The sequence below is a fragment of the Podarcis vaucheri genome (assembly GCF_965113315.1).
Source record: "Podarcis vaucheri genome assembly, chromosome: 11".
Taxonomy (NCBI): Eukaryota; Metazoa; Chordata; class Lepidosauria; order Squamata; family Lacertidae; genus Podarcis; species Podarcis vaucheri.
This window is the reverse complement of record NC_138749.1, coordinates 51,240,237-51,249,674: the sequence shown is the minus strand read 5'-3', so window position 1 is coordinate 51,249,674 and position 9,438 is coordinate 51,240,237. Positions and strand designations below refer to the sequence as shown.

The 9,438-nt window shown below is 46.7% G+C and overlaps 1 protein-coding gene across 1 annotated transcript in view; it reads left to right on the top strand.

Moving 5' to 3' along the window:
• Nucleotides 1–1,997: 1,997 nt before the first annotated feature.
• Nucleotides 1,998–9,438, top strand: part of FBN2 (fibrillin 2) — a 140,752-nt gene continuing 133,311 nt past the window's right edge. The window contains exons 1-2 of the mRNA XM_082191530.1: nucleotides 1,998–2,514; nucleotides 6,071–6,153. Of these exons, the coding sequence (XP_082047656.1) occupies nucleotides 2,291–2,514; nucleotides 6,071–6,153 (307 nt within the window). The 5' untranslated portion in view covers nucleotides 1,998–2,290. The remainder of the gene's footprint in view (nucleotides 2,515–6,070; nucleotides 6,154–9,438) is intronic.

The following is a 9,438-nucleotide window of genomic DNA, read 5'->3' as shown; positions in this document are numbered from 1 at the left end:
CATGTGGCCAGCATGACTAAGCCGCTTCTGGTGAACCAGAGCAGTGCACGGAAACGCTGTTTACTTTCCCGCTGGAGCGGTACCTATTTAACTACTTGCACTTTGACGTGCTTTCGAACTGCTAGGTTGGCAGGAGCAGGGACCGAGCAACGGGAGCTCACTCCGTCGCGGGGATTCAAACCGCCGACCTTCTGATCGGCAAGTCCTAGGCTCTGTGGTTTAACCCACAGCGCCACCAGCATCCTTGTGTTGGTGTTAAATCTACAATATTATCCTTGCAGTACAAGAAACAAAAGACTAGACTGCCTGACGATGCCTTTTGTGGTAGCAGTTTTCAGTTATTAGCTTCCTGTGTTCAATTGCTCTGCTGCTGTAGTTTGCTGCAAGAGAAACATATCTGTTGTCTGTGAGAGAAACCAGAATTCCATATTGCTCTACTGAAACTAAAGTTTGGTGGAAAGGTCACAGGTGGTCAGATTCTTACCCCTGGGTTACGGCTGAGTTTCCTTCGCAGTCCCAGGACAGTTTCTAACAGTGTTTCCCAAACTTGGTTTCCAGCTGTTTCCAGACACTACAACCCCCATCATCCCTGACCACTGGTCCTGCTAGCTAGGGATGATGGGAGTTGTAGTCCACAAACAGCTGGAGCCCCAAGTTTGGGAAACCCTGGTCTATAAGGACATTTGCCACCAGCCAGGATTGAGCTCCACTGATGTCCTGGTTGTAGGCATTTCTGGAGCCCTGCGCGGCATCCTCGCTTTTCTGCCCTGCAGCTGCCAGTTCCACTGATCAAAGCCGATAGAAACCCGCGCTCTCGTTGACATCCGTGGGCTCTGGATGGCGTTCAAGTTCCCATCTGGTTCCTTTTACGAGGGGCGTCGCCTCGTGTGCCTGTCAGGATCCCGGAGGCTCGTGAAGGGATCCCCTCGTGCGTGCCAGACAGTCCCCTCCGGAGACCCCATGCAGCCTCAAAACCACGTCTTTCCCCTCTCGCTCGCGGCGAATGTTTCTGGGGCAGCCATTCCAGAGGCGCAAAGGACGACGCGGCCGCCTTTTTCCTTCGCAGGTTCCCAGAGTAGGGTTGTTGAGCTCCCCCCCCCCCAAAGTTGCTCAGCTTTTTTTGTCGAAACCGCAAAAAATTAAAATAATGCCATTTTTGAGCGATTTTTGATGGGGGGAATCGACGCTGCCGACAGGGGCTGCCATACATCCGGATTCCTCCGGGCAGTGACTCCGGTGCGCTGCTATATACAGCGGTATTCCGTACGTGTCCGGGACAACCCGGACGCATGACAACCCTATCCCGGAGACTCCAGCTGAGGGAAATTTGGCCGCTATCGGCGGCGGGTGAGAAACTCCCCTGAACTTTCTTGAGGTGGTGATTTTGTTGGTGCAAGGAGAAACTACGAGGCCAGGGGGGCTGGGGCGTGGATGGACGGACTGCTTGAGAACGGGCAACAAGGTTGTGCGACTGACTGACGCCCAACGGCTCCTCTTTCCCCTCGGCGCCCCCTCAGCCCCTCCCTCCCTCCCCGCGGCTTCCAGCGAAGCTCCTCCCCCTCTCCCTCCAGCCCCCTTTCACAAGTGCCGCGGCCCCTCCCTCTCCCGCCTCCCCTCCGGGCGCCCCCTTCCCTCAGCCTCCCTTCCCTCCTCGGGCGCGCTCCTCTCCCACGTGCTTGGCGCGGCGCTGCTGCTCCCCACCGACCAGCGGGCGGGAGTGCCGCCCTGCCTCCCTCCCTCCCTCGCCCCTCATTCTTCTCGCGGCGCACCGGGCAAGAGCCGCCGCCTCGCCTTCCCCGGAGTCGGCAGCAGCAGCAGCAGCAGCGAGCTTCTTCCAAAGAGGAAACCCTCCTCCTTTTTCGCCTCCCAGGGCTGCCGGCCCCTGTCACTAGCGGCTCGCTATCCTTATTGCTGTTATCCTCGAGGCGGGCAATTTCCAGCTCGCTCTCCGAAAAGCGCCCACACCCTTCGATTGTTCTCCCCTTTTCCCCCTCGCCCTTCTTTCCCCGACGGCTTTTAATCGGCGCGTTTCGCTCGGGAAGGCGAGCAGCGGAGAGGCGGGAAAAGGGAGGAGGATGCCCCGCGGAGCGAAAGAAGGAGCAGCCGCCGCCGCCGCCCCCCTGGCCGCCCCGGCCCGCAGCAGCCGAGCGTCGCGCTGAGGTGGAGGGGAGCGCGCCAGCGGCCCGGAGGAATAGCGCCTCTTCTCCTCAGGAAGGGAGAAGAGCTCCCGAGTCAGGGGCGAGCCGGAGGTCGGGGCTCCTCTCTGAGGCACCTCAGGGTTTTCGCGACCATGGCGAGGCGGCGGGAGCTCCGCCTGCAGCCTTATTTCCTCTGGCTGGGCTGTGTGGCGCTCTGGGCGCAGGGAGCAGCCGCGCAAGGCAAGCAGCAGGTCCGCCCGGCGGATGGAGCAACAGGCGGCGGCGGCGGCACCAGCTACCCAGCCTCGAGGAGCCTGGAAGGCGCCGCCAACACCAACCGAGTCCGCCGGAGAGGCCAGCAGGACGCGCTCAGGGGGTAGGGAAGCCGCGTTGCCTCGCGCCGCCCAGGTAGGCCTGCCTCTCACAAACAGCGGCGGCGGCGAGGCGGCATTTATAGAAGCCGCGTGCCCGGATCGTACCACTTTCAGGCGGCAAGCGGGGGGGGTGGGGTGCATGGCCTTCGTGGGAACGGAATGGAGCCGTCTCTGCGGACGCGGGGGCCGCCAGGTGTCAGGGGAAAAGGATCCTCGCCCAGCTTGATGCTCCAGTCGTAGGTGTGTCATGATTGGCCCCGCCCCAAAGAGCAGGTCACCTGGGGGGCCTCCACCTGCAGTCTGAAGTGGTACAGTGCAGGCAAAAGGTTTATCTCCTCGACCCGATGCTGTTTGTGAGAGCTAGGCCAGGCGTGTATTGCCTTGTTGTTGTTGTTGTTTAGTCATTTAGTCGTGTCCGACTCTTCGTGACCCCATGGACCAGAGCACGCCAGGCACTCTTGTCTTCCACTGCCTCCCGCAGTTTGGTCAAACTCATGCTGGTAGCTTCGAGAACACTGTCCAACCATCTCGTCCTCTGTCGTCCCCTTCTCCTTGTGCCCTCCATCTTTCCCAACATCGCACTTTTCCAGGGAGTCTTCTCTTCTCATGAGGTGGCCAAAGTATTGGAGTTTCAGCTTCAGGATCTGTCCTTCCAGTGAGCACTCAGGGCTGATTTCCTTCAGAATGGAGAGGTTTGATCTTCTTGCAGTCCATGGGACTCTCAAGAGCCTCCTCCAGCACCATAATTCAAAAGCATCAATTCTTCGGCAATCAGCCTTCTTTATGGTCCAGCTCTCACTTCCATACATCACTACTGGGAACACCATAGCTTTAACTATACGGACCTTTGTTGGCAAGGTGATGTCTCTGCTTTTTAAGATGCTGTCTAGGTTTGTCATTGCTTTTCTCCCAAGAAGCAGGCGTCTTTTAATTTTGTGGCTGCTGTCACCTTCTGCAGTGATCATGGAGCCCAAGAAAGTAAAATCTCTCACTGCCTCCATTTCTTCCCCTTCTATTTGCCAGGAGGTGATGGGACCAGTGGCCATGATCTTCGCTTTTTTGATGTTGAGCTTCAAACCATATTTTGCGCTCTCCTCTTTCACCCTTATTAAAAGGTTCTTTAATTCCTCCTCACTTTCTGCCATCAAAGTTGTGTCATCTGCATATCTGAGGTTGTTGATATTTCTTCCGGCAATCTTAATTCCGGCTAGGGATTCATCCAGCCCCACCTTTCGCATGATGAATTCTGCATATAAGTTAAATAAGCAGTGAGACAATATACAGCCTTGTCATACTCCTTGTATAGCCTTAGCGGCAAGTTCTGTGTGGACGCAACCAGCTGCAACCTGCCATCCCTCCCCTCCCCCCCATCAAATATGTGCATGCACACCATCTCAGCAACTTCTGGGTGATCCACAGGCAAAAATTCTGAAATGCCACCTTTACTGTGCTTTGATTAAACCTTCAGCTCACCTTTATTCTGCTTCCATGAAACCTTTGGCTACCCCTGCTGACAACCCCTAAAACCACTTCTGTAGTGCCCATCACAAGTTATTTCCTCTTGTCCTTTCCTCTTGTCCTATGCTCATTTCCTGCAACCTCCGGATTTCCAGTGCTCCAGCCCCAATGAATTCCTTCCCTACCCCATATTATGCAACCACTCCTGCAATATTCCTCCTCTACTCCTTCAAGTACTTCCGTGCAACTCAAAGGTAAATTATCCACATTCCCAGTCCCTATCTTCTAGCTCATTTATCCTCTTTAACTGGTCTTGCACCATCCGTAAGTCTTGTTTCTGATAAACCATTCAGTGTTTCAGGTGAAAACATCACTTTATCCTGCCTCTGTAAAGCCTGCAGCCACTTCCTGATAACTGTCCCACCAATGCTAGTCTCCCATGAACAGCCTCCTTCAACCCATAATTCTCCCTTGGCATCAGAGCCCAATCAACCTCCCACCAAGTTCTCTTTCACCTCAAATAGCCTTTAATCTTTCTTCCAGGATTTCAATATTAACTCTGCCACTGTTATTGTCACTTACTAGCCTTATGTCCTCTAAGAACTTAGTAACATCCCATAAGCAATTGATAGTTGCCTGTGGGTGGCATCAAGTCTTGGACCTGGACACATTCTTTAATATTTCCCTTCACCCTCCTGCTGTCTGGTCCCCACACCCAGAACTAGTCCTAATGTGCTCTCTTGAAGCACACCGCTATAGAGCAATTGAGGGTTCTCTTTCATAGAAGGCTACAGTTTTGAAGATGAAATGGCTTTGCCTTATTTTTCTATTTGACTTCTCCAAAGGTCCCCATGAAATAGACACCATTACTCCCAGGGCGTGCCAACTTGAATAACATATTGGGGGGGCAGGTAAGCCCCACCCCACATTATTGATCACATGATGCAGTGCCCACACACTATTTGAATGGGAATTCCCATCAACTTTTGGGGGGCCTGGCCCCCTCAAATATTTTATGGCAAGGAGGCTGGAGACCCCTCAGCCCCTAGGAGTTGGCTCCTATGATTACGCCTTTATCTTTGAAGTTGTCTTGTAGAAAACCTACCAACAAGGCAGTACATAGGAACCACTGGTTTGCAACTAGCTCTAATGGACAGCCACATTTCTTTTGATCTTGTCTCTACCAGGCTGTTTTGTTAAGATGCAGTTGTATCCCAATAGCCACCTCTCTATACAGCTTGTTTTCCTAATCAGTCCCATCACACATCTGTGCATTCCCTTTCAAACTTTCAATCCAAATACTAGCAGTTGTCTCCATTTACTTCTGTCCTTTCCCCCTTCTGTAATTGTTGCTTTTCTTCTCAATGTCTACTGATTGGCTTGATTTGAATGTTAATTTTAAATTTTGGTCCATCTTGGAAAGTTTCCATATGTTTCTTGAGAGTGGTGTAAAAAACATCTGGCTTTTGCAAAAGAAAGCATGTGTAAATACGACACTAATAGCAATACCAAATGTGGCAAATATTGCTTCAGTTTCATGATCAAGTTTTTAATGGTCTTTGCTATAACAGTGCTGAAGGGTGATTTCAATTAAAATCTGCTGAAGAAACATGTTTTTTCAGATTGGTTGAGGGAGGCTTTAAAATGCTAAGTTATAAAATGCATGATCATTACTTTCCACTTTTAAATCTTTCTAATATACCTCTAGAAAAATCTGATTTTCATACAAAATGTAACTCATGGTGTTAAGATGAAAAGGCTGTTTTAGATATGTTTGGTGTGAATTATTTACTGCTTGTAAAGTAGTTACAGTAGAGCATGCATTTGGTTCATTGTTCAGAACTGTTTAAAAATGGTACCTTACTAAATACTTATTACTTAGTCGTCTGTTTTTGCTTTTTGCTAAAGAGAGGGGTTCTTAGCTCTTGGAGGGAGGGATTCAGTGAAATGCTTTTTTTATTAAGAAATGTGAGGGTTCTGGAAAAAGAAAAAAAAGCTTGCATGTTGTTTCTGAGGCCAATGCATTTTTATCCTGCAGACCTAAAATCTGTTTCCATTGACCTATATTTTTTTGTGTACACACTTGTTTGCATATAACAGGCCAAATGTGTGTGGCTCCAGATTCCACTCCTACTGTTGTCCTGGATGGAAAACACTCCCTGGGGGAAATCAGTGTATTGTTCGTAAGTGTTTGGCTTCAGATTTTACAACCTCTGAGTGATAATCCATCCAAAAGACATCTTTGAATTTTAATTAATTACCCTTTTAAAAAGGAAGTAAGGAATTAATCTACTCTGGTTGCTAAGTTTAGGCTTCCACCATGCTTTTAAGAACTTGACACTAACTCACAAATCTATTGATTTAAAAAAATGCCCTTTTACAGATTCAGAAATCCAGCAATGAACACTTAAAACAGAAATAGTCAAATACTAAGCAAAGTAGGTTGTACTTTATCAACAGAGAGAAAATGTAGCTGAGTTACCTAGGAATAATATTTCACATAAGGCTGTTGGTTGTTTTTGTTAGTTCGGGGCTGTGCTACAATAGATCTAGATTAGATTTTCTTAAATGTATATTTAACAACAACATGATTGTTTATTTGGCAAAGCTCTTTATTGTGCTGAGCTATGTGACAACTGATAAGACTTGACAAAAGCATGTAAATCAGTTAAACTGTGGTTTGGACTCACCAGGAGTGAGCCTACATCCTGTGGCTAAGGTCAGAGTTCAGCCCTGGAACATGTGAAAAATGTTAAAGTTCATTTGGGCATATGCAGACTAGAGGGCTTTTATTTCCCCACTGACTAATATTATCAACATCCACTATCTCTGGGATTTAGAGAGAAGAGGTTCAGGCAGTTGGGGTTTTATAAGTTAAGAGCACAATGCAATGCAAGTTTAATCAAAAGTAAAATGATGTGTTCAGTGGGGCCCACTGTGTTCCGTGGGGCTTACTCCCAGGAATTTGTATCGGAGGGTAGCCTGCTGTAAACTTCCCTGGGAGTAAATTCCATTGGCTTATTTCTCAGGTGGCATACCTAGGATTGAAGGATAGTTCAGTTTTGTAGAGCATTAGGCTCTTAATCTCAGGGTCATGGGTTTGAACCCCACATTGGGACAAAGATTATTGCATTGCCCCATTGCATTGCAAAGGGTTGGATTAGATGTTTCTCGTGGTTCCTTCCAACTCTACAATTCTTTGAACTGTTAGTGTAGTTTATGGCATGAGCTCTTTCACTGTGACACAGTAACAGTTTATAAAGTCAGGTGCCACATCTCCAAAGCTGTTGCAAGGGCACAATACATAACTTTACATAGTTGCTGAGGTCTAATCCTCAACCCCAATACTAATGCAGCAATAATTACCAGCACTGCTACAATGCTTCCCCAAAAGTACAGTGGTGCCCCGCAAGACGAAATTAATTCGTTCCGCAATTTTTGTCGTCTAGCGAATTTTTCGTCTTGCGAAGCACGAAATCCCATAGGAATGCATTGAAAATCAATTAATGCATTCCTATGGTCAAAAAAAGTCCAAACAAAGCCAAATTTGGTACAACAACAGTTTATTAACTGCTCTTTAAAGTCACACATACTGTAAAGAGCAGTTCAAAAATTTAAGGGAAAATAAATTAACTTTATAAACAAAACATGTCTTTGTTTTTAGTCAAAGAAAAAAAGTCGCGAGACGTTTTCGTCTTGCGAAGCAAGCCCATAGGGGAAATTCATCTTGCGAGGCAAATCGCGAACGGAAAAAACTTTCGTCTAGCGAGTTTTTTGTATTGCGAGGCATTCGTCTTGCGGGGCACCACTGTATAGACCCAGAACCAAGAGTTCATTCTATTGAACTCAAAGGGCTGTTGAAGGGGCAATAAATTTCTTTTGTTAGTGTAATCCTGATAATCCATTCTAACTCATATCCTGATGCACCATTCAGTAAATCAAGTGACTAAGAAGACCTGATCTGGGGGTTGAAATTTTAAACTTAGTTATGAAGGAATTTTGTTCACATTCTGACCCAGGTGTCTAGTTGGCCTTAACATTAACTGCACCATATAGGCAAAAGTTTCCTAACCCAGAAAAACTGGCTAATAAAAGTATAGCTGGCTAATAAAAGTAAGAGAATAGATCTGTGTTTTAACTATACTACTTTCTCAAGTGGTGGAAGGGTGACCTTTATCTTATTTCTGTTCTCAGTTATGGCATTTTTGGTCAAAGTTTAATTTATATTGCAGCCCAATCTTCAGAACATTTTCACACATGATGCTTGAAATAGCTTTGGCTTAAATTGTTATGTAATGCAAATGTAAAACCTATCTCGGCTACGATATACATTCATTTTCTGTTTTGTGTTATATCCCATATTAACAACATCCATTATTAACACTGTACACAAAACAGCAGAAAGGGCCTCAAAGGCACATGTGAATATCTAGTCAGCTTCACATGGGAAAAAATCGCTCAGAATATGCTGCTAAAACATTGAAAAGCGTTAATATAGATGCAGTGCTTGGAGTATAGATGTGGTCAGCCTGAATATTCTCTATCAGTCCTCTGAAAACCTACTGTATGAGTTAGATAGCCGGTTTGTTATATTCATGTAGAGTGCTGTCCATATTTCAATAACCATCAATAAAAGCTCAACCAAGGTAACAGTCCTATGCAAGTATTGCTATCTCAAACAAGGTAGCAACTCTGGAAGTAAGCTGCACTGAACACTGGATTTTCCTCTGAGTAAACATGGATACGCTGGAGCTGTGAAAATACTAATTTCTTTACGTATCATTTGTATTGCACTTTAGCTGTGGAAAGTTATTTATTCCTTGCAGTGCAGTAGCTAAAACAGGTGTGGGACGTTCCATCTGCTCATCTTTTAAATGTGTCAATTAAGCTAGAAAATATTCCATTGTCTCTAAAACGAGGTCAGAGAGATATTTAAAATTAATATTCCTAGAAAACGTTTGAATGAACCGTATCTCAAAAATAGTCACTTGTCTGGAGGTAATCATGTATCTTTACAGCAAAGGAACTTCAAAGTCTCTGACTAGCTCTATATATGCTTTGGCTAGGAAAAAGTCAGCTGTTAGCATTGTTTTTGAAGATACTATTGCCAACTGGAAAGCCCATAGTTTAGGCTTATGGGGGATAAAACAATCCTGCTGTTAAATATGTGGATGAATTTAATTCGCCTGCTTTTTATTATCAAAATAACAGCCATGGGGAAGGTAGGAGGTTTGGTTCTGTGGAATAAGTGGAGCACATCATGGTTGCAATGATTCCCATTTCAAAAAGATGCTAATAACCCCAAGAAGGAAATTTCCATTGGCACCAGTGGTTGCCAGTGGTTCATTGGGACCACAGCGTTAAAGGAAAGAATTTAGCCCTGTCTCCCACTCCTCCCCACACCCAGTGCCATAGTCCTGATCCAACACATCCTACCCTCCTTTGTGGCTATTATCTTGATAGCAAAA